Source organism: Suillus plorans, assembly GCF_016647745.1.
Source record: "Suillus plorans strain S12 chromosome Unknown HD556scaffold_108, whole genome shotgun sequence".
Classification (NCBI taxonomy): domain Eukaryota; kingdom Fungi; phylum Basidiomycota; class Agaricomycetes; order Boletales; family Suillaceae; genus Suillus; species Suillus plorans.
In genome coordinates, this window is record NW_024537492.1 from 99,010 (window position 1) to 122,048 (window position 23,039).

Sequence of the window (23,039 nt, forward strand, 5' to 3'; positions counted from 1 at the left end):
AACTGTCTTTTCACCCGTGCTAGGCACGTTGACTCGGACGTGCTGGGATGTTCCAAAGACCCCAGAGTCATTTAAAGCTGTAGTTGAGCTACCAGTGAAGACTCTAAAAGGGTGAACGTTTTCGCTAAAGACAGTCACTTCAGTACCGCCATGTGAAGGAACGGACACAGGTATAAGACGGTAGGCTTTAGAAATAGTGAGCACTGAGCGATATGAGGCGGTAGTGATCTCGAGCTCTCATGTGGGAAAAACGGAAAAGGAAGAATTTCATTCCCAGGGGTTTATCTACTTTTGCACGGTCATATTTTCTTTTCAACGCCTTTTCGCAACTAACCATATGGCGTCGTTGCTGGCCATGGTTACCTTCTGGTCCTGTAACTCTAAGATTACTTCTTGGTAGCTCCACTTTCATCTATCAATATACCTTCAGATGCGTGACAATTAACGCGTGACGTCACGCGACTGCGCGCTCTCAACTCGACGTTCCTGCGCGCTTTAAATTTGGCTTTCAATTCTTTCCAACAATGTCTCTCTGGGTAGACAAAGTGAGAAGCTTTTTTACGTTGGGTGGTTGGCCATTCTCATAGTCGCGCAGTTCAGACCAAAGACTTTGGATGACCTTCACTACCACCAGAGTTTGTCTATTCGATTGAAATCTCTAGTAAGTCGCTCTTAGATGTTTTAGGGTCATGTGTCTTATATGGTGTCATACATACAGGCTGCATCAGCCGACTTTCCACACATGCTCTTCTACGGGCCTTCTGGAGCTGGAAAGAAGACACGGATCAGTTGTACTCTAAGGCAGCTGTTTGGGAGTGGTGTTGAGAAGGTGAGAGGAGTCGTATAATTCTATGATTTGCTTTGGATGATGCTGATGAACATGAATCGAAGCTCAAAATTGATCAACGAGTGTTTATCTCACCGTCGAAACGCAAGCTGGAAATAAACGTCGTTCAAAGCAATTTTCACATCGAGATCACTCCCAGGTCAGCTATTCGGCATTTGATACTCTTCTGAATCGTCTAAAATGCTTTGAAGTGAGGCCGGAAATTATGACAGAGTTGTCATTCAAGATTTGCTAAAGGAAATTGCGCAGACGCAGCAGGTAGACTTGAACGCGAAGCATAGATTCAAAGGTACCATCCAACATTGCGTAATAATCAGATGTCAACCTGACCTTTTTGTTAGTCGTTGTGATTAACGAAGCAGACTCTCTTTCCCGTGATGCCCAAGCAGCGTTGCGTCGAACGATGGAGAAATACATGTCAAACATGCGAATAATACTCTGCGCCAACAGCACCAGCAAACTAATAGCACCAATAAAGAGTCGTTGTCTACTTATGCGAGTCGCTGCACCGAATCCAGAAGAAGTGAGTAGACATCAAGCAGCTCTTTTTAAACTTGATGGTGATCGCCTCTAGATGCAAATTGTCTTGGAACATGTAGCGAAGAAACTGAAGTTCGACTTACCTGAAGAAGCATCACAACAGATCGCCGAAGACTCTGGTGGCAACATGCGCAAAGCATTACTCGTCTTCGAAGCCTTGAAAATGCAATCGTATGTTCAATCTGCAACCGTATCGCTCTTACAGCGACTCATCGTGTGCAGGCCAGATCTTTCAGGTTCACTGACAATAGCCAAACCAGACTGGGAAATCTACTGCCACAAGGTCGCTGATCTCATCGTCCAAGAACAGTCACCAGCACGCGTTTTGGAAGTCCGGGCAAAACTCTACGAGCTTCTTGCCCACTGCATTCCCCCAACTATCATATTGAAGGTGAGCCGCTCTGTACAGCATACTGAACAGGTTGCTGATAGTGTCCAGACCGTTGCAGAGCGAGTGGTGGAGAGAGTAGATGAGGCTATGAAAGCCGATGTTATGCATTGGGCTGCATTTTATGTACGTGGGCGTCGGCTGAACTTTTCAGTTTCTTACATGTGTACAGGAGACCCGAATGCGACTTGGCAACAAAAAGATTTATCACCTAGAGGCTTGGGTAGTGAAGGTCATGAGCTTATACAAGGTAGAAACAAATTTCCACCATCCCTGGCAAATACTGACCACAATAACTGTTAGCACTTTATGTACAACTTCGATATGGCGGACTTTGAGTAGATATTATTACAATATTGTAGCACTAGTTTTCTCTATGATATCAGGAGGTCGTCTCCTTGCGGTTGGGCACAGCCACTGCTCCAAATAACCGTTAGCGAACCGATGTCACCGGCCATAATCATTCACCACTCTATCAAAATCTAAGTCCTGCTCCTAGTCATGGTCAGCTTTCATAGCGTCTTGCTGCGAACTTGACTGATTGTTAATTTGGATATCCAAAAGCTTATCTTCTCCGTCTTCAAGACGCTGACAGATCAACGAGTAACCGTCGAGTTGAAGAACGATCTCTCGATTACCGGAGTCTTGAAGTCGGTAGACCAGTCAGTATCGTAGTTCCCATCTCAGCATAGATCCAATGTCACTGATGATGCACTCCCATTCTTCGCCCAGATTTCTCAACATCCGTCTAGATTCGATCAATGTACTGGACGAGGCGAGACACCCACACATGGTGCTTAATGTACGCTTTCTATCCGGTTTCCATATTCATTTCTGTTTCTAGATGGCGGTGAAAAACTGCTTTATCCGCGGTTCCGTTGTGAGGTATGTGCAGCTCCCTGCAGAACACGTCGATACTCAGCTGCTGGAGGACGCAACCCGACGAGGTATGAAGTTTCATGCAGTGAATCCTTTCAATACTCATCGGCGATGCTACAGAGGTTGCTGCTCAAGGAAAACGGTGACAGTCGTGCCCCGTCTACTGGAGGGGCAGAGTTATGCCAATGGATGTCATCGCAGTACTCGACATTCTACAGGAATCCATACAACGGGCACATTATTGGATGATCGGGTATTGAGCCTCTTTTTACATACGTGTACATTATCCTACCTGATATCACAGCGATTCCTGTGCTCGAACATAAGCCAAAGTCTGCCAGTTTCGCAATTGACCGGGATCCAGCATGATTGCTTTTTGTGCACTTCTTTCAGACTGTATCGGTTGTGCAAGTGCCGATAATGCAAGAGTGGCCTTTGCTTCTGCAATGTTTTGATTCAGCGCTACAGATGCCAGGATGGCCGACGCAGCGTCTCTTTCGCCCTGCATGAGCAACAAAGATGCGACTTCTCGCCTCATCTGCAGATTCGAGGGCTCAACATGAAGGGCTTTTTGGGCGATGTTAATTGCCTTGTCAGAGTCACCCTGCCGAAAAAAATCTCAGGATCGTGCACTCAAACAATTTAAGACTGGAATTCGTACCAGCCCAAGATAATGTTGCACGAGGAGATACGGTACGTCTCCTTGAGGATCAAGTTCGAGTCTTTGTTCTACAGGGAGTGACAGAATTTCGGAGAGTGCGGCATCAACTAGCCCATCGTCTTCAGTAAGTATCCCCATTCCAGCTAGAGTGTTGATTGCCATCAAATTTTCTGGATCGGAGGTGATGCTAAAGCGATAGATTAGTTGACTGGGAATCATCAACGTTGCATTCTGACCAATCAAGTAACAAGCCTTTCGCAGACTCGCGGAACTCGGGTGTCCCAATTGCCCACATCGTCTGTGCCAGCAGAACAGTAACCTGTCCTCGGAGAACACGATCGTCAGCGGCACTTTCCAAAGCAGCTTGGAATGCTGCCATGGCGGCCTGAAGATCACCCATCTTGAAAGACGCTAACCCAGACCCGTATTGAGCTTGTACGCGTAGAATCTGTGATTCCCGCTCTGCATCTTCAGGAAGTAGACCTAGAGCGTTCTCGAAAGATGCCAATGATCCTTCATAGTCCTGCAATCCAAGACGGAGCCGCGCGATGTTGGTGTGTGCGATGATAAATTGGCGTTCGACTATGGGATCCTCCTTTTCCTCGTATGCTGCTTCTAGAAGAGTAATTGCACGACTTATGTATTCCACACCCTGTTCAAGTTTTCCAAGGTGTTCGCAAATCAGACCGAAGATATGGAGGCCGCAGGCATCAGCCGGGCAGCGTTGAGAATAGCGCCCGAGGACGAAGAAGGCAGTTAAAAGGCGATCTGTATTGGGTGCACGAACTGTATTCGAATCGTTTACGGTAACAAGAACGCGCAAGGCAAATTGCAGGTCTGCCATAGGCTTGAACCACGGGTCAGTTGCTTATACAAATATAAGGCGGCGGGGATGTATTTACCACGTCTGCTGTCATGCTGACTGCATGCTCAAGTAATGTACGAGCATCTGCTTCTTGGCCGTTTGTTATTGCAATCAATGCTTGGCCAATCCAAGCCAGGGTATGATCCGGATCAAGAGTTTGCGCCTTCGTAAATGCTTGGGTAGCCAAGTCGATGTCGTTATGATGTAAGTAGAGGAGACCAATCTTGGTCCACGCCACCACGTTCTAGATAGGTTGAGTTGAGATTGCAACAGGGATATGTGTCCCACCAACCTTGGTGTCAACTTCGATCGCCTTGATATACGCATGTTGCGACAGTTTCGGCTTTTGTGCAAAGTGGAGATCACCCAATGCGACCCAGAACCTGACATTTCCAGGCTCTAACTGTAGGGCTTGAACCAAGAATGAGTTTGTTGCCTCTAAGGCTTTCCCCGTGGTACCGGATGGCTGTTTCAAAATCCACTCGTGCAGGGCTACAGCAAGGTCGTACAACGAGCTTGGGAGAGCGGCTTCGTCGGAAGAGCCCACTGTGATGCGGTAATCGTAGGCAGCGACAGCAGCTTCGAGTGCGTTCAGCCCGGTGACTCGGTCGTCCGGAGAGAGAGTTGTGAACTTGAATAGACCGGCCAGCCGAGCGCTACTTTGATCTTGTATGATTTCGCAGACCACGGTCACGGTTGCACGGACGTTGTTTTCATCCGCGAAGATAGTGATTACCGATAACTCAAATAGAGCATCAGCAGCGATTTTCCAGGCGACTCCACGATATCCCGGGCTTTCCCGAATGGCGACTAACACAACGTTGACACAGGAGATAAAAGACTGCTCAGCTCGGGTAACAAACCCGGTAAACCTTTCATGTCGGGCTAGGTCGAGGTAGGTCTGCGCAACAGATAAAAGGACACCAGCTTCAGTGGGACGAACATCCAGTATAGACTGGAAAGAGGTAAGAGCTTCTGCAAGCCTTCCCGCTTGCCGTTGGACTTCCCCTATAAAGTATGTACACATCCAGTCGTCCGGTTGAAGCTCGTGAGCTCGACCAAGTGCCCTAAGGGCAGCGGCATGACGGCCGGCTTTACTGTAGGCTTCGCCAAGTCTTAGCCATGAGAGCTGGTCATCGACATCCGCTCGGAGTGCCACTTGAAAAACCTTGATGGATTCCGCATAGTTCCTCCTTATCTGTGCCAAATAAAGTTAGGTTGGAAATAAACGTCACAAGTACATCCTTTACCAGCTCAACAACACCGAGAGCCTTCCATGCCCACGCGTTTGTCGGAAGATACTTTCCCGAAGCTGCAGCATCTCCTTCCCCCATACCCGCACTCATCCCGCCTTCACCATCTATAGTACGCCGAGCCACTACCTCAACCAGATCCCATTCACGCTCATCAGCAAAGCCTTCTGCAAGGCGCCTCGCAGCCTCTGATTCACGAGCATCCAGTTCAAATGCTTTCTGGAAACACTTCGAAGCTCGAGTAGGGTCGGGCGGTGACGCGTGTTCTGAGTAATATAGACCTAGCGAAGTGTATGCTGGCGCATACTCGCGATTGTGTTTGAGCGATGTGATGAAGTATTTGAAAGCTTCCTCGCGAGACTCTCCTGTAATAGGGATCAGTAATATGAGGCAAAAGGCGTGGGTCGTTATACCTCCTAGATCCCAGTAACATCTTCCAATCCGCCACAGGCATCGAGCTTTATTGGTGTCACGGTCCTCGATATCCTTCAAGGTGTCAAAGACCTCTTTCAAAGCATCTACGCCAGCATCCGCATGCATCCGACTAAGGCACCACGCACTCTCCTCTTTTGCTTCCACACCTTTGTCAATATCGTCAGGGAGCTGCTGAGCTGCTTGCGCAAATAGCACCTCCGCCTCCTCCCATTTTTCAGCGTATCGGAAAACATACCCCTTCCCCATCAATCCGTCCACATTGGTAGGATCTTGCTTCAGGACGTCATTTAAGAAATAAAGAGCGCGAGTGTGGTGCTTTGGAGGAAACAGGTGGACGAAGGATGTGGCCAGAATAATGTGAAAGGCCTTGCGCACTCTAAATGGACGATAAGTTGTCACTGCAGTTTGAAGGTTCTAATTCCACATACTCTTGGAGTTCACGAGCTGTGTTTGACTCATACCTGCGCACCAATTCCAGACCGCTTTCAGCGACTTTGATGGCATCTGTGTATTCGAGTTCCTGTAAATGGACTCGAGCTGTGATCATGTTCGCTAGTAATGAGTCCGGGAGTGCTGAAAAGGCATCCTGAAGAGATATGTCAGTGTCAGTGATATCGATATCTTCTACAGCGTGATTCGTGAACTTGCAAGAATAGTGCCATAAGGGTCGCTATCCACCGCAAAGGTCAATTCTTCTGTTGATTCTTCGTCACCATAAGCAGCCTTGTTGTATGTCAAGTATCCTGTCAAAATCAGCGCTAATGTACTTGTCGGGAAGAGTTCTATGAACTGCTTGAGATACGCAAGACCAAGACCCTCTAGAGTAGCCAATTCAGTAATCATGGTTAATTTGATGGCGTGCCCAGTACCAACTGTATCATAATCTTTCCCTTCAAACCAGATGCACCAGGCAAACTCATCCGGAATGCCGATCGTCACGATACCGTGAACCATGTCATCCAATTGCATGCCAACTTGGCGTTTTTCTGGGTCAGTAGAGGGGAGTGCCAGAAACAATTGATGTTTATATCGAACGAGTTTCGATTCTGTGGCGCGCCGCAGTTCGTCCGAGGTGCTGGGGTGATTGAGAATATCGTTGTATAATGCTGGAAGCTGCAAGGTCAAGATTAGCCTGACAACCGGAGTGTTCGCAAGGCTGCTTTACCTTTGACGAATGCCAAATCTCGATGCCAATGTCTTTCTTGAGTTGCTCAGGTTTAGGAGCTCCAAGGCGAGTACGTCGCCTGTCAAACTCAGATTTGATAAACATATCTTCTTCTCGCTCTGTCAGGGATACAAGCTCCTCATATACAGCGAGTGAATTGTGGATTGCCGATTGAGTAGGAAAAATTGAGGTCGATGTGGGATTCGTAGCATCAGGTGGAGGGAGCGTTGAAAGAACCGGATACAAAGTGGAGTCTGGTAGGTAAGAGTATAATGCTTGAATGACCTAAACACGTTGAGAAAGACGTCTTCAAGATGGGCAGATTCATACCTCACGGCGTGTCCCATGTTGTCGGAGAATATCCATTAATTTTTGAAGGGTCTCAGCACATTTCGTGGCGTCGTCACTGTACGATTTCAATTCTCAGCTGTATGCATCACAATGAGAACGCAATCACTTTTTGGCGAATATTTGCATTATGTGCTCCAGAGTATCCGCTAAATCGTTCCACCTCTGAGTTTGTTCGTAAAGCTTTGCGATTCCCTGTGCATTGCACTAGGTGAGAATCACTTATTTGAGGCTAGCAACACACTGTACCTGCCATGCAAGTATTTGATCATCCTTGAGTTCTATGGCCTTTCGATAAAACTGAGGTAAAAAAAATTAGCTTATATGCGCTGCACAACGATCGTCAGGTTTACTTGCTCGCTCGTCTCATGCTGGCCGAGTTCTAAGAGAGCAAGACCAAGAAACACATGGCTGCCCAGCGCAAGATAGTCGATATGAGATTCGCAACACATTCTTTTAGATTGGGAACGCACGCGGTATAGTTATCAGGCTCGTATTCGAGGACCTGTGCAGCGGCTTCACGTGCTTGTTCGTACTTTTTCTTTCCAATAGCATCTCTCGCTGCCTTCAATTTGGACTTCGCGAATGATGACATGATCTGCAGCCGCCGGGCAAGAACTCGACTGGGCGCTCGAAAAGCGCTCTAGGGTACAAACCGCCCTGGCCTATGTGAGGATAGTAATGTATTTGAGCTTACGTAGAAATGAAGCGTCGTGCAGGATGTCTTCACAAGTGTTATGCCCAGTTGATCTACTGCTTGAAGCTGTGGTAGTACTCGTCCAATGTACCAAGATCAAACGGTGGCTTACTAAGCGAGACCGGATCTATTTACATAGCCGTTCTGATTTGCATCGTCTCAAAATTTCAGGCTCGCCAGCGTGATATATATGTTCTTTATTAGCGGCTAGGACTAGACTTGTCAATCGAAGACGATGACGAACCTGAGATACAGGGTTTGCAAAAATAACAATAACGATACAGTGAGAAATGGTGCTACTAGTGCACTGTGAGCTAGTATCGAACTCAGATCTACATATACATAGTAAGTACTACTAGTATAGCGTGACATAAAGGATACATATCGGTCATACAGAGGAAAATGCAGAACGGTCATTAACAGGATAAAGCCTTGTACGGATTTTTCAACAGTGATGTGCGCACAGCGCCTTGCCAGGGGAACCCAAATCTCCGAAGACAATAATACGCAACTAAGCCAGATTTTTGTTTTCATCGAGTCGAAGCTGGACTGGAACTGCGAGGTGTTTCGGTACCTGTTCTGTAGGACCCATAAATAAGACGGCGGATGACTTGTTCTGATCTCTGTCGACGTGCGCGCATCGCGAGCGAGTATGTTGGATCGTCAGGAAGAGAAGTGATACAAGCGTGTGCGGAGAACCGCATTCCGAGGCGTTCCAGATTGTCCTTGTTCTTCGTCCACCACACATCCATGTCCTTGGGATAGTCTTCCAAGCAGGTGACCACAGCGGCGACCGGTACGCGGCTTGCCACAGTGGCTGTGGAGCCAACGATGTCAGTGAAGAATTTATAATCCTTGATCAGTGCTCTCTGGGCCCTCGATCCCCTCAAGCAATATAAAAGAAGGTAGACTCCGTCATCTTTGTACAGCTTCTTGAATGACTTTTTCAGGCGCCATTTTGTAAAAAGGGCCCGGAAAAAACCCATTGAGTCGATCGAGGAAACTTCCCAAAGTTTGAATTGGCGATCTGCAAGATTGACTTCATGGGGGGTATGTTGCAATGTGCAGGGTGCTGCGTCTGGCGACGTCTGTGCAACGTCGCATCCCATAATCAGGTTGATGATGGCGCTCTTTCCAACTCCAGTCTCCCCGAAAAGTAACACGTTCAAAGGACCTGTAACTGACTTGATCGCGTGGAAGAATCAGTACAGATAAACACAATACATCACTAGGTTCTCACCAGCGACGAGACCGTAGAGAAGAGATGATGTGTTGAAGGACTAGAGGGAACGGTATTGCGTGATGGAACAAGCGTTTGCAAGGAAGACTGAAACGACCGTGCAGTTGACTGGTTGATAAACATTTGAGCTAGATTGCTTCAATCACAAACTGGCGAGTTCATACCTGCTCCGCAACCAAGTCTGGATTTTGACGGCTTTCTTGTACCCCGTCATCAAGGACGTCCTATCAGAGTCAGAAACTCTACTCCTACATGACGAGATAAGTCATGAGCTTACATCCTGTTTCAAAGCCTCCAGCTCCCCCGTTATGAAGTTCATAGCCGTTAGGGCACATGGACGAGCAGGTGGATCAATTGACCAACACTGCTCGATATGACCCCAGCGGGGGTCTGTGACGTCAGACATCGCCTCGGATACTTCAGGACGTGGGACATCCTCTCCATTTTGTATTTTTTGAATGACTCTGTACTCGTCAATGTCATGCCAAGGAATAATCAGAGTCAACAACTGGGATGAATGACACATTAAGTGTAATTTTGTGGGCTCAAAACGCTTACACTTACATGGAACATGACACGACCAAAAGAATACATGTCGTTCTGCGTGGTCGGTTTAATATTGGAAGGGAGCTCATGTGGCCTGAGCAACTCAGGCGCAGTCCACCTGACTGCACCAGACCGAACAGTTGATCCTTCAATTTGGGACATTTTTAAATGTCCGCAGAGGACATTTGACAAACCGAAGTCCGTTAGGCAAGCCTTGTATTCTCCTTCCTTGAGATCTACCAAAACGTTAGACTGCATTGTTTAGTGAGTGCAATTAAACGTAGAGAGGATGAGCTCACGCTCGTAATGTCACCGTGAACAACAGGAAAAGAATGAACTAACAGCGAATTTATTAGTTGAGACAAGGCGATCATGAAGGAATTACAAACGATAGTAGAGTCCAGATGCTATGCCGTGAAGCTGGGATAATTCAGTTGAGGTCCATTGCAGCTAAACAGGTCTAAGTTACCAGCTTCAATTTGGATTTGATGGTTAATGTAGCACCCTGTTCTCTGATTAGATGGGACAGCGTGCCGTCGGGAAACCACTGGGAGACAAGTGCTGTGGCTGGCCCGAACTGCTCTGTCGTTCCATAAAGTGTAACGATATTGTCATGAACGAGGTGTGCCCATATTGCAGTTTCTCGTCGAAACCTCTAGCGAATCCACGTAAAATAGTGTTCAAAACAGAAAAAATAGACCCTTACTCTTAAGTCCTGCTCTGAGATGGGATTCGTGTGATGCCTGAAGGTTTTTACTGCGACCTGTAGTGCGATAATGGACAGGCTGATCAGCAAGTGACACCAGCACTGCCCACTGGCCAGACCTTCTTGACAGGGCCCGACGGTTTTCTCCATTCACATCTGTAAACGTTTGCGAATGCACCACTGGCAGCGTAATCATTTATTCCACCGAAGATCTGACCTGTCAGATCTTCTGCTAGTGACAGTTGTATTTCGGGACTAAAAAAGGGAGCTGAATCAATGAAGACTTGTTTCAGTATGAACACCTACGGAGGTGGAAGTTCCGAGGTGGATGCCTAAGTAAAATATATCAGGAACCAACACTGATTGGGATACCGACTTGTGCAAACCTGTGAGTTGTCGTTCCCAGACCGGGTGCTGCACTCAGGGACTTTGTGGTTCCCCGTGGACTCGCTGGACTGCCCTGCGTCCTGTTGACTCGAGGTGCAGGGGTCGTCATAGACAGTGTCGGAACGCGCTGCCGTAGTAGTCACTGTTCTGCCCCGGGAAAGTCCTCTTTGGGAGCCTGAGCGTGTGATAAGATTGACTGTCAAAATACGTTGACCACTTCCATTCTGCACAGCTTTAGATTTGGAGCGTATGTCATGCGATGGCTGAGGTGGGTTCGACATTTGGAGCGTTGTCCGTCGAGTGGTGAGTTCGAGTCTAAATCATGAGATCTCAGAGGGCGCTAGTCTCATATGCTGGAAACTTAGAATTTAAGCTCCAAGCTATATAGCGTGGGGTCATCCTATGTCATCGTGCATGCCCATTGCCCTGTGCCCATTGCCCAATGATATTATTGGCATCCGCTCAACATCCGCTAGTAGCCCACTAGCGCCTGTGAATTAAATAATGGAATTTAGAACTCCTCTAGAAAGTCATGGATGACGACTGATACGCACAGCACAGATATTTTTGGCGGCAAGAGCAGTGGTCGCGAACGATATCTATCAATTAAGTGAAGTACTTACTGTTAGGATGTACGCAGAGAAACTATAGCCTCTTACTGTGACAGTATTTACTAAGCCGAACAACCAGAGAGACTTATTTGGCAAACAAAGTAAAGTGACTATTAGTTAGTAGTCACATTTAGGCTATATCGTATCAGAGTCTCACGTGCTAAGCGCTGAATATTGTTGCTACGCTAGAGCTTGACTTTCAACTACAACGTCAACTCAGCTGGCTGCTCCGGGCTCACGATTTTTCGTTTATTCCCTTGTCTTTCATTTCTAACCGCTCTTTATTATTCCCAGATACCAAAGCACCGTTCTGGGTGTACAAGTCAGTCTTTTTTCTGGAGAGAGTCATGGCGGCTAGGTTCGCACCACAGCCTACGTACGCATCTGCTGATGTCCCAGTCCCTACAAATCGTCCACCTCAGCCCACGGGCACCACTATACGCCGTGCAAAAACCCTCACTCGCCCGGAGCGAAGTGTCGCACCAGTACCTCTCATTAATCCCCAGTCATCCCTCACCCCCTCCGCATCAGGTACTATTCAAACCGGCTCCCGGAGCAGTGGTTTCGACCCATGGCGCTTGTTCGCTCAGATCGTTACTTTCTGGGCTCCATCCTGTTTGCTTCGCTCTCTCGGGGGTCTCAAAGACAAGGGCAAGATACAGGCATGGAGAGAGAAAATCGCCTTATGTTTCATCATTGCTATCTTATGTTTCATCATTGGCTTCATTACCGTCGGCACTCAGAAGGTCTTGTGTCCCGAGACATCCAGCATGAACCCCTCGCGGTACTCGATTCTTGGCTCACTCCCCGGCACGCTGAGCATACTTGGGATTTTATACAATGTCACCCAAGCCAACAGTCCTGCAAGTGTGAACCTCGATCAACTCACCCTTAAAGAGCCAGGACAGGACATCACTCCCTACTTCTATCGCACTGCCAGCCAATATTCCGCGTGCCAAGGTCTCAAATTCCGTGTTGCCTTGGACCAACCGTGTATATCTACAACAGACTGTCCTCTTGGTGCAATCAATGCCTCTTCCACCTTTACGCAACTCGATATCCATGAGACAACTCTTCTGCTTGGTTACGACTGGGACCAAGTCGCCGCCCTCCCAAATTATTTCGTAATTGACGGTGCCGTGCTAAACATGAATCCCTACATGACACAACATCCCAGCCCGGTAGCTTCCGACCCCGTAGATCTCGCAATCCGCACTATCCTAAAGACGCAGGCGAGCTCTAGTGGAAAGGATGGCACCCGTCTATTCTACAACCGTGCTGACATCCTTACAGCAGTTCCATGCCTCTATCAGCGATACTATGCAGGAAACATAGCCAAGATCACCCCCGGCTGCTTCGTCAGCTCCCTCTTCCTATATGTCGGCCTCATCGTCATCCTTGCCCTCGTCCTTGTCCGCTTTGCAATGGCGTGTGTATTTAGCTGGTTCCTGTCTGCAAGGCTTGCAGGTCACCCGGACACGTCGCATCTCAACAGGTCGGCCATCAGTCCGGCGGTGATGCCTGGGGGTGCAAATATCTCAGTTGACAACCGCACGGGTACAGCACCATGGGCTGGCCCTCATGGGTCGAAGAAACTCGTTAAAGCAATCCCTACCCGCCTTCCTGCATCTTCCAGCACGACCTTATTACCGGAAGCTGCACCCGTCATGTCTCTCACGCAAATTGGTGCCGAGTTATTCGCCATCTGCCTCGTAACATGCTATTCTGAGGGTGAAGACTCTATACGTTCCACGCTGGATTCCATTTCTCGGACGACTTACTCTGATGCACGCAAGCTACTTTTTATTGTGGCCGATGGCATGATCACCGGTGCAGGAGAGAAGATGAGCACACCTGATATATGTGTGGGATTGCTGGATGCGGATCCTCGATTCGGCAATCCCATGCCCATGAGTTATCTTGCAATTGGAAGTGGAACGAAGCGGGAAAATAGGGCAATGGTCTATGCAGGACACTACAGTACGCCTTCATTTCTTTGTGCGAGGGCCTAGTGCTAATAACATCGGTCAGCGGTTGCTGGTCGTCGCACACCTACTGTGATTGTTGTCAAATGTGGAACGGAGGCCGAGGCTACCAGTGACAAAAAACCTGGAAACCGCGGCAAACGAGACAGCCAGCTCATTCTCATGAACTTTTTCTCTCGCGTCACATATAACGATCGGATGACCCCTCTTGATTTCGACTTGTTCCGGAAGATCCATACTCTGATGGGTGTCACGCCTGACTTTTTTGAGGTGTGTTTGATGGTACGTGTTCATCTATCACTCCACTTTCGTGTATTGATGTATCCACAGGTTGATGCCGATACCAAAGTATACCCTGAGTCGCTGAAATACCTCGTCAACTGTATGCACCACGACCAGATGATCATGGGCGTCTGCGGGGAGACCCGCATAGCTAACAAACGTGATTCCTGGGTCACCGCCATCCAAGTCTTCGAATACTTCATCTCCCACCACTTAGCCAAAGCCTTCGAATCCGTCTTTGGTGGTGTTTCATGTTTGCCTGGCTGTTTCTCCATGTTTCGACTGAAAGCGCGCAAGACGACGGGTGACGACTGGATACCTCTCATTGTTAAGCCTGAAATTGTACGCGAATACAGTCAAAGCGAGGTCACCACGCTGCACCAACAGAACCTTCTTTTACTCGGAGAAGACCGCTTCCTCACCACCATTCTCCTTCGTACATTCCCCAATCGCAAGATGATGTTCTTACCCCAAGCCAAATGCCGGACTGTTGTACCCGATACTTTCAAAGTTCTCCTCTCTCAACGTCGTCGATGGATTAACAGCACGATCCATAATCTCATGGAGCTTGTTCTTGTGCGCAATCTATGCGGGACATTCTGTTTTAGCATGCAATTTGTGGTCTTCATGGATTTGCTCGGGACGGTCGTACTACCCATCGCCATCGTGCTCACGTATGCGCTCATTGTGGGCATGATCATGCAACCCCCAACAACCTTCGAGGAAGCGATCCCCCTCATGCTACTTGTGTCTGTACTGGGTCTTCCCGCTGTGCTGATATTGATAACAACGAGGAAGGTTGTATATGTATTCTGGATGATTATATACCTCGTGGCACTTCCGGTGTGGAATTTTGTTCTTCCCGTGTATGCATTCTGGCACTTTGATGACTTCTCATGGGGAGAGACGAGGTATGTACATTCCGTTTCGTGCAAGCTGCAGTGCTAACGGATAGGTTACAGGAAAGTGGAAGGGGAGACAAAGGGAGAAGGGCATGGTGCTGGCTCTGGCACCTTCGATGGTTCCTCGGTTACTCTTCGCCGCTGGGAAGATTGGGAGCGCTCACGCTTACGCAAACTCAAGCGTGAGGAACGGCGGCGGCGTGACTTTGATCGTATGCATCCAGCGGGGTACATTTCTGAAAACGACCTACTAAGCGCCCGCAATGAAGCACGTAGTCCATACGGCGACGGATCAGACACGTATTCCTTTGTGTCATCCGAGGACGATCATTATGGTCCGCAGATTGGTGGATACAACGAGAACAATGCTCAGTTCCCTGCTCCGCCTGTCGGTCTGTTTGCCTCTGGGCATGGGGCTGATGGGAACAAGGTGGTTGGCGGTGCAGAGTTGGAGGCGATGTTAGAGAGTGGGTTTGATGATGACGAGAGCCCGCAACGGACCCCCACGAGCGCGATGTACGCCGCACGGTATCAGCTCAGTGATAACCCATCACAGCAGCGTCTCATGTCCTACGCGTCATCCGACTCGGGCTCACGAACACCCCCCGTACAGCATCAACCGTACGGCACACGAATAGAGGACCGGAATCGCACCGGTGAGAGGTATGGCCCGCTGGGCCCGTTAGATCCAGGAGAGAAGTTTTAAATTGGGACGCTTGTTTTTGTGAGGACGGTATCTCATTCGATGTTTCATACATACTGCACATAGTGTCTGTGTGGGTTTTTATAAGTATCTCATATGTTTACCCACAGGGTGCTCACTATATTTGGTACGGAACCATGGTAGATACTATAATCATTCAACACTTGCTGTTAACTGTTTTCTCTACGAATACATGACAGGACTATATATAATATCATGTACATGCTCCAAGTTGTTTTTTTTCTCATTTGATGCGCGAGATTACTTGTGAAGATGAGAAGCGCTACCAGATAGCAGATAGAGAATTTTTATTCTATTTGTGCGATGCAGTGATATATATCGTACAAGAACTATCTGCAATTGTGGAACTTCGTGATGTATGTAGATCGTTTGCAGCAATTTTGATCGCGAGGGATCCAACCCTGTCTTCTAGAACAGTATCGTCTTGGAAGTCTGCGTCATTCCCTTCTTGATGAACCGTATTCTTGCCACCTATAAAATCATCATCAGGCAGTAAAGCTCCATCTTCCGTGTTTAGCTTCGAACGCACAACTCGCACCAGTTCATGCATAGCCATCTGACCTCCGAGCCGAAGATCGCTGATAGCGAGTGATTGATGAGGAGATTACGAGCCTCACCAAGCACTACGAAACGATGTAGAGCATGAAGCGTCGTATATTGCTGGGGATATGAATCAGAAAGGATTGTAAGGTACTGAGATTAATCACTCGTGCGCTGAAAGGTGGCCTGTGTTCGAAGTTTTAAGCTATTTTTTGTCTTCAGCTTGTTCGCCGATTATGCCCATAAATTCCTGGAGAAAATCACCCAGAGCATTCTGAACCAAGGGACCGTCGGTTGCCGACACATGGGCATGGCTGTACTACCTGTGACTATTGTTGAGTAATCAAATGACAAGGTAAAGATGACGCCGCCACCTATTGCTTCGAGAAGGCTTCAACTCCATAGATCTTAAGCTCCGACACTTCTTTATCTCATACAAAGAGTTCTGCTAACGTCTGCGCGCAATGCACAAGCGGTTCCTTTGTCGGAGCTGGCCACAAGCTAGTATCCAGCATTTTAAACAATGCGGTAAACGTCTTGTCTGATTGTGCAGGGATGGATAGACTCGTGATCCGTTCGAGGCGATTGTATGAGATGGGCATCGTTGATAAGACGTGTGTGATTGCATGAAATACAAACCTATGAATAAATCTACTTCGCTCAATTCAATGGGAGATTGTAGGTCAAAGAGGGTGACGGACGATTCGATGATCGTTCACAGAGTACGAGAAGAGTTAGAAGTGCTTACTAAGTAGCTTCAAGTTGCTTGGAACACTGATCATGGCATCAAAAGGAATACCACTTCCTCTTCACGACACCCTACGAGACCTTGCTCTTCTGCGGGCTTCTTCTGTGGACCTCTCTGGTTTGATTGCTGACGATACGATGTCCTCACAGGCTTCGAAAGAGGCTGAAGGGGTTGAAGAATCCACAATCCAATCATACGCGTTTGTGAGAGAAGTGCGGACAGCGTTGAGAATGCACAATTCAGGAGAAGCCCAAAAGCAAGCGACAAGGATCGAGAAGGTACAAGTGGAGCTAGTAGATGTGTTGAGAAGTTTATCGGATTGAGGTGTGTAACAATTTAGCGGCGAGTCAACTTAACTTTACTGATTTTGTTTAGTAGCTGGTTGTGTTTCCGGGCCTATGAACTTCAGATATGTTGACCACGTATACGTCGCAGTCCATTCTTGTTGTAATATTCTCGATCTTCTCATTGCTGCAAAATTCAATGAATACGGTGCGTTACGCAATAGTCTGTTAGCTCAAGTGGTCGTTGTACTACGATGTGCGATACACTGCAAGATATTTTAGTACTAAGTATGTACCCGATAGTGTCCATGACAAGTCCGAAAAAGTTATCCTACGATTGATTTTCGTATTTAATGTGCTGCGCTACCTGCTGAGCCACCTCCTTGGCCATCCCACATCGTTTTGTGAGAACCCCAATGATATCCGTCTTTTTGGGACGTCCAACGACAAATTCCACAAGCTTGCTAATGAACGAAGTAAGCCATCCTTGTCCACCGGTCCACCCTTCCATGGATGCGTTGCAATGAACCTCAACCACTCTACGGAGTATTCCACGCGACTCATCATACTTGTCTCTATGCCTCCCATCCAGAAGATTCGCCGCAGTTATGCATGCGTGTCCCGCGGACCTGATGTTATACTTCTCCAAGTAGCTCATATTCCGCGTGTACCAGTCTTCCATCCTTAACTCTCTTTCGAGGTTTGTGACGACTAGCGCGAGCGGGACTTTTTCCTCGCAGAGAAATTCGAAGAACAACCTATAGTTGCTCTGCATGGTTGCTGTGACTCTGCCTCCGCGTATACAGAAGAGCAAGAGGTTGACACCTCCACGTTCTTTCAAAGTGTTGATGAGGCCATATGCATTTGAAATTGCGGAGAGGTACTCTCCAGTTTGTAGACGAGGTTCTTCGAGGCCGACCGTATCAAACACCTTGTATCGAGACCCATTTTCGAAGGTTATTTGGTACTCCGTCCAATGCAGAGTACAGCGGTGAGAGTCGGGCGATATGTGTGCAATCTCTTGGCCAGCTAACAGGTTAATGACAGAGCTTTTGCCCGCTCCTGTTTCTCCAAAGATAACGACGTTTCGAGTCAACACTGGCGCCATCTTATGTTCGACTTGCAGTCAGCAATATTCGACCCTTCAAGTTGGATATAGCGCTACTCGTACCTGTGCACTGGTGATTCCGCGTTGTGTCGTACAATAGCAATTGCCCCAAAATGATGCTGTTTGTAACAGGTATATATGATGCGAAAGGTGTTGTAACCACGCGCCTTCGGTACGTTTTCATAATAGTTTTATATCACCCTTTTGTCTCAAATTTTAAACACTCACAGGGGAGACACCCGGCTTCTGTTAACCAGCTTCCTTGATCGATCTTTCGGCGACTCGGAGTCGACGGCGACACTCGATATGTGCAATAGAACTGCAGCGAATGCCAGGGTCTAGACAGGCATGCATAAGGCATGCCTACCATACGATTCCGAAGGGGAATCTAGCTATTTCGATGCTCGCCACGTTTTGATGTCGAAGTCCTCGTGTATTCATTCATCGGATACTCCCGCAGTGCAGCCCTCATAGCCGTGGTACAGGGTGCAACACGTTGGTTCTAGCCAAAAGCGCTCGCCACGGAGCCAATTGCTTAAACGCCCAGTAGCCGTTATCCATCTCTTCAATAGATTTACGATCGCACGCGAAGTAAACTTGTGCCAATCTCTTTTTGCAAAACTAATTGGGTCTCTCAGAGAAGATGTCTGATAGCCACGACACCACAGATACGACAGGGAATAAATATTCGCAGCAGGTTCGTAATCTGCTCCATCGGTCAATCCAGTATGCGACTGATGTCATCTGTAGGGACATCAAGGTCGGCCGCGTAACGTGGTACTCTATGGGGAGAGTGGGGTAGGCAAAAGCTCGCTCATAAACCTTATCATGGGTCGTGATGCAGCGAAAACATCTCCTGATGCCCTCGCATGTACTACTACACATGCTCCGTATGATGCGACGATCAGCGGGCAACACTTCAGGCTGTGGGATACAGCAGGTATGTATTCTTTCATGCCTAAGGTTTTGGCCCAGAGCGGCTCAATGATCATGTCTTCAGGGTTAAATGAGGGCTCAGAAGGCACAGTACCTGCAGTGACGGCTGAAAGGAACTTGACTGCGTTCCTCCGAGGTCTTAACCAGGAAGACGGTGTCCATCTTCTTATATATTGTGTGCGCGGAACGCGAGCAACGAAGGCTCTGCAAACTCACTACAAGATATTCTCGGCAGTTATCCGTGATAGCAAAGTGCCCACGATTATTGTGGTGACGTGCCTGGAAGACTTCCGTCCCGTGATGGCAGAGTGGTGGAATGAGAACAAGGACGAGCTTGCAACGTATGGAATGCAATTCTCTGGATATGCTTGCGTCACCACTTTGAAGGATGAACCCACAGAGTCCCCGGATATTCACCAACGTCATGCACAGTCCTACAATGATGTCTGCAGAAGCATCCTAGACCATTGTTCGCAGACTCCTCACAAAACGTGGGGCGCTGATACTATCAAAGATCAGCGAAGCTTCCTCGCGATTTTGCTGCAGAAATTAGCTCGTTTTGTTGGAGGAGCCCACCGTGACCAGGATGCCTTAAAAGCATCTTTGTCGTAGCCAATTCTTGTACAAACGATTTCTGTGGCGTGAAATAGATGTTGGCTCCACAGTACTACTAGTAGTGATATCAAACTTCTACCACTTACCCAATTCTTTCGTACTTAGCATCACGAAATGCCTGCATGACTCTCGGATGATACCCGACTAGCAGAATTCAAGAAGTCATCGCTGTTACTGTCGTGGACTCGTGGTTACGGTGAAATTTGGAAGAGCATCATGCAGGTCGCATTTATGTAAAGGAAATGATTTCGGGCCATTCTGCCGAATCAATAAACGTCTGGAGCGATGCACAGACGAGCAGATCGCGCACTCGATGCAGGCCTCCACATATCGAATTTCAGCCGGCGCTCGACATCGAGAGTCTCAATTCTTGCTGCCTCACCTCAAGCTACAGCATAATCATAATTACGATTCATGCCAATGTTGCTGAAATCAGGATTGACTGAAACCTGTCTGACCGCGTCACTACTGGCCAAATTACGTCCGTCCAACCGTATGTTGCAAATTGTCACAAGCCCCATCACCGTCTTTGATATATCTTGCGGTTTCTTGCCAGCTTGAGCATGTTGAAGATGGCACTTGGCATCCGCTGCAGTACTAGGCTCTCGCTCTGAACTGTCATGACAGCTCCCAGTGAAGGAAATGGAGAGGCTTCCTCGGGTTTTATTATCAATGTTCAAACTTCATTAACGTCAGTCGCGGAGAGCCTTTTATTTCCCTGGCCGTCTGCTCTCTTGTGAAGCTTCAGGCCTCGATATTCCCCTCGTCCCACTCCATTCCTAAACGACATGCCGCATTGGACCGAACTTGTTGCAGAGAAAAAGTAGAGGGAGCTCAAGTCCATTCCACAAGAGCGGCTTGTGTTCCCTCCTCTAGACTCGAAGACCATTGCACCACCAAGAGCTGCATTCGAGAAAGCGGGGCCAACTTCCCCGGCGGTGTTGTCAACACGTATCGTGGATCCACAAGGGAAAGGAGGTGCACGAGGAGAGATGGATCCGAGTGCGTGGGAGATAGGTATGGTGGCGAATATTGATTATGGGACGAGTTAGACACAGGTGCAGGGGAAAGAGAGTTAAACTAAGTGTACGCGTGCCACACGTCTTCCATCATTCAGGACTGATGCGAAGCAGGACGACGGAGACCAAAGAAAAATCCGCAGCAGCTCACTCCTGCATACACAAAGTCTTCCGCTCCATCAGTTGAGCCTGGTGCTTTGGTTTGAATTGGTGTTTGAGATGGTTGTGCCCCAGCTGGTTGACCTAATCGACGCAAGACGGGGGGTCAAAGGTCTGACGAGACATATGAGAAAAGGTGGGATTGCTCACGATTGGTGGGCATACAACTCTCGGTTGGGCTGGACGTTCCTAGTAAAAAGTGAGACGTATTGTGAAAGAGAAGCAGAGAAGACTTGCCTTGAGCTTTACATTGCCATCATCTGTGCCCTAGATGGCCAAACCCGTTAGGAAGAAAAATTAGACAACCAAGCGCATACGCACCATTGCCACAACATTTTTGAGCGCTGCCTCCAGAATCCATACATAGATTTTTTTGTCTATTCCAGCACTGGCAATGTATTTTCCATCGGGGGACATGACAACAGCGAAGAGTTGGTCATCATGCAAGAGTGGATCTCCGACTGCCTGAATGGTCTTGAGATCCCAGATCCGGACGGAGCAGTCACTTGATGCGCTAACCATATAGCTTTCATTGAGAGTAAGACAGAGGGATCTTATGACGCGGGTGTGACCCCGAAGAACAACGAATTCCTGTCCATCAATCGCCCGCCATTTTCGGATGGTGTTATCAGTTGACCCGGAGAATATGTGTGCGCCGTCCTTGGACTAACACAATGACGTCACCCCACTGTCATGTCCCTTGATCTCAATAAGCAGCTTGCTGTCCTTTGACCACACGCGGATGACACCGTCTACACCGCCACTCATGAATTTATCTTCTGGAGAGTACGTATTTGACGGCTTCAACCCATCCATGGCTCTCTATGGGTGGTGCTATTTGTCGACCAGTATCCGGATTCTACCGTCGTATGGTGCCGTCTGTCGATCCACTTGCTATCTCCAGGGAATTGCGAGACCAATCGAGGCACATCACTGGAGCATCATGCCCCTCCCACGGGTCGCCGATCATGCTGCCCTCCTTTATATTCCACAGCCGCAGCCCGCCATCGGCACTTCCACAAATCGCCTACAGTCGACGAGACATCTTTGAATATGGAACGGCCCTGTGGTTGCACATGAGGACGATATCTGAAACTCAGTAACTTGTGCGCAAGTCAAGATCTACATATGAAGGAATCAAGGTTCACAATCAGCTATAGATTCGGAGGAAGACAAAAGGTGAGCTAAAGGATATCGGTAAAGTGCCACTTCAAGCCAATGTGGATATCACGACAAAATGAACGATGAAACTGAAATACCCATGGACATTCACCAATGGTTCTAGCAGCAACAGGACAGGCCGCCTCTATGTCCGCCGGTGTCTACCTGAACTGCTACTGGTTGATGTTGCTGTTGCGTATTGGGATCCTGTGAAGGAAGGTCTTCATCACGTACCAAGGAGTGCTCACTGCCAGGAGCACCCGCTGCAGCATTACGCTAGAGATTTGAATATGAGATACCCAAGAAATAGTCATGACAAAATAACCGAGCGCACCTGTCGACCTTGGGCAAAAGGAACGTCGACAACAGGTGGGGTTGCATGATGGAGTGGTAGGGTAAATATGCGTCGTAGGTGAGTTTTGAAGGTGGTGATGGTGGTGGCGACTGGTGGTGAGGTGGTGGGCGGTGCAGGTGCAGGAACTGACTGAGGCCTCCTCGTCATAGCGAGCCTCAGTCTTTCGAGGCGCCCAAGGCGCCCAACTCGCTGTTGAAGTCTCGGCCGGGAAATCTGAGAACACTGTAATGAACTATGTGAGAGAGAATAGAAGGATACGCCCTTGCACACACTTGATGCGTTCCATAGAAAAAATTGGGTTCTGCATCATGGCCGTCGTCATCTTGGCCGGGGATATCTGCCTGCATAATAGTCAGTATCGAAAGAGGTAAGGAAAGAGGTACATACACCAAGAATACAGTCGTTATGCGCAGCGAGCGTGCTGCATTTCTCCTTGAACTCTGAGTGACACGCGGGTGAGCATGATAGTCATGGGTGACATGACGGAAGACTTGCCGTTGGACCAATCGAGACAGTTGGCCTTCGCAATGTCGTCGATGGCGTCCATCATGTATTTGTGTGCTTCGAGGGCTTCATCGGGTTTACCTGCCGAAAGGAGAGCCTGGCACTGTTTCTGGTGTGCAGTGAGCAGCAAGGACTCGAGATCCCAGCCG

At 48.3% G+C, this 23,039-nt stretch overlaps 9 protein-coding genes across 9 annotated transcripts; 5 read left to right on the plus strand and 4 right to left on the minus strand.

The window, feature by feature from the left end:
* Positions 1-284: 284 nt before the first annotated feature.
* On the plus strand, positions 285-2,220 carry HD556DRAFT_1421834 (P-loop containing nucleoside triphosphate hydrolase protein). The gene is made up of 11 exons (XM_041304502.1): positions 285-545; positions 596-661; positions 719-829; positions 892-986; positions 1,039-1,136; positions 1,189-1,370; positions 1,422-1,558; positions 1,610-1,778; positions 1,827-1,901; positions 1,948-2,025; positions 2,079-2,220. The coding sequence occupies exons 1-11, from the start codon at positions 525-527 to the stop codon at positions 2,115-2,117; spliced, it is 1,071 nt and encodes a 356-aa protein (XP_041153039.1). The 5' UTR covers positions 285-524; the 3' UTR covers positions 2,118-2,220.
* A 119-nt stretch (positions 2,221-2,339) lies between these two features.
* On the plus strand, positions 2,340-2,724 carry HD556DRAFT_1190623 (uncharacterized protein; the record flags this gene model as incomplete). The annotated part of the gene is made up of 3 exons (XM_041296162.1): positions 2,340-2,437; positions 2,508-2,568; positions 2,620-2,724. Coding segments are annotated over 3 exons (264 nt in total), but the record flags the coding sequence as incomplete, so codon positions are not given.
* A 228-nt stretch (positions 2,725-2,952) lies between these two features.
* Positions 2,953-7,976, minus strand: HD556DRAFT_1249705 (superkiller protein 3; the record flags this gene model as incomplete). The annotated part of the gene is made up of 16 exons (XM_041298872.1): positions 2,953-3,258; positions 3,316-3,502; positions 3,552-4,162; positions 4,218-4,424; positions 4,473-5,378; positions 5,431-5,798; positions 5,847-6,244; positions 6,297-6,511; positions 6,547-6,686; positions 6,738-6,981; positions 7,034-7,318; positions 7,364-7,439; positions 7,491-7,576; positions 7,631-7,681; positions 7,735-7,792; positions 7,855-7,976. The coding sequence occupies 16 exons, from the start codon at positions 7,974-7,976 to the stop codon at positions 2,953-2,955; spliced, it is 4,260 nt and encodes a 1,419-aa protein (XP_041153041.1).
* A 632-nt stretch (positions 7,977-8,608) lies between these two features.
* On the minus strand, positions 8,609-9,244 carry HD556DRAFT_1249710 (uncharacterized protein; the record flags this gene model as incomplete). The annotated part of the gene is made up of 1 exon (XM_041298873.1): positions 8,609-9,244. A coding segment is annotated over one exon (636 nt), but the record flags the coding sequence as incomplete, so codon positions are not given.
* A 116-nt stretch (positions 9,245-9,360) lies between these two features.
* Positions 9,361-11,638, minus strand: HD556DRAFT_1421860 (kinase-like domain-containing protein). Its single transcript, XM_041304503.1, has 11 exons — positions 11,512-11,638; positions 10,957-11,447; positions 10,877-10,902; positions 10,690-10,825; positions 10,571-10,627; positions 10,334-10,519; positions 10,254-10,284; positions 10,164-10,201; positions 9,883-10,116; positions 9,483-9,826; positions 9,361-9,426 (listed from the first exon to the last, which is right to left on the minus strand). The coding sequence occupies exons 2-10, from the start codon at positions 11,236-11,238 to the stop codon at positions 9,584-9,586; spliced, it is 1,233 nt and encodes a 410-aa protein (XP_041153043.1). The 5' UTR covers positions 11,239-11,447; positions 11,512-11,638; the 3' UTR covers positions 9,361-9,426; positions 9,483-9,583.
* Positions 11,639-11,709: 71 nt separating this feature from the next.
* Positions 11,710-15,713, plus strand: HD556DRAFT_111282 (glycosyltransferase family 2 protein). Its single transcript, XM_041296079.1, has 4 exons — positions 11,710-13,548; positions 13,600-13,835; positions 13,884-14,746; positions 14,798-15,713. The coding sequence occupies exons 1-4, from the start codon at positions 11,916-11,918 to the stop codon at positions 15,441-15,443; spliced, it is 3,378 nt and encodes a 1,125-aa protein (XP_041153044.1). The 5' UTR covers positions 11,710-11,915; the 3' UTR covers positions 15,444-15,713.
* Positions 15,714-16,743: 1,030 nt separating this feature from the next.
* HD556DRAFT_1421866 (uncharacterized protein) lies at positions 16,744-17,145 on the plus strand. The gene is made up of 2 exons (XM_041304504.1): positions 16,744-17,073; positions 17,125-17,145. Exon 1 carries the CDS (start codon positions 16,782-16,784, stop codon positions 17,070-17,072), a length of 291 nt encoding a protein of 96 aa, XP_041153045.1. The 5' UTR covers positions 16,744-16,781; the 3' UTR covers position 17,073; positions 17,125-17,145.
* Positions 17,077-18,586, minus strand: HD556DRAFT_111500 (uncharacterized protein). The gene is made up of 2 exons (XM_041296080.1): positions 18,205-18,586; positions 17,077-18,141 (listed from the first exon to the last, which is right to left on the minus strand). Exon 2 carries the CDS (start codon positions 18,139-18,141, stop codon positions 17,365-17,367), a length of 777 nt encoding a protein of 258 aa, XP_041153046.1. The 5' UTR covers positions 18,205-18,586; the 3' UTR covers positions 17,077-17,364.
* A 198-nt stretch (positions 18,587-18,784) lies between these two features.
* On the plus strand, positions 18,785-19,689 carry HD556DRAFT_1450615 (P-loop containing nucleoside triphosphate hydrolase protein; the record flags this gene model as incomplete). Its single annotated transcript, XM_041307792.1, has 3 exons — positions 18,785-18,838; positions 18,892-19,081; positions 19,142-19,689. The coding sequence occupies 3 exons, from the start codon at positions 18,785-18,787 to the stop codon at positions 19,687-19,689; spliced, it is 792 nt and encodes a 263-aa protein (XP_041153047.1).
* Between the last annotated feature and the right edge of the window lie 3,350 nt (positions 19,690-23,039).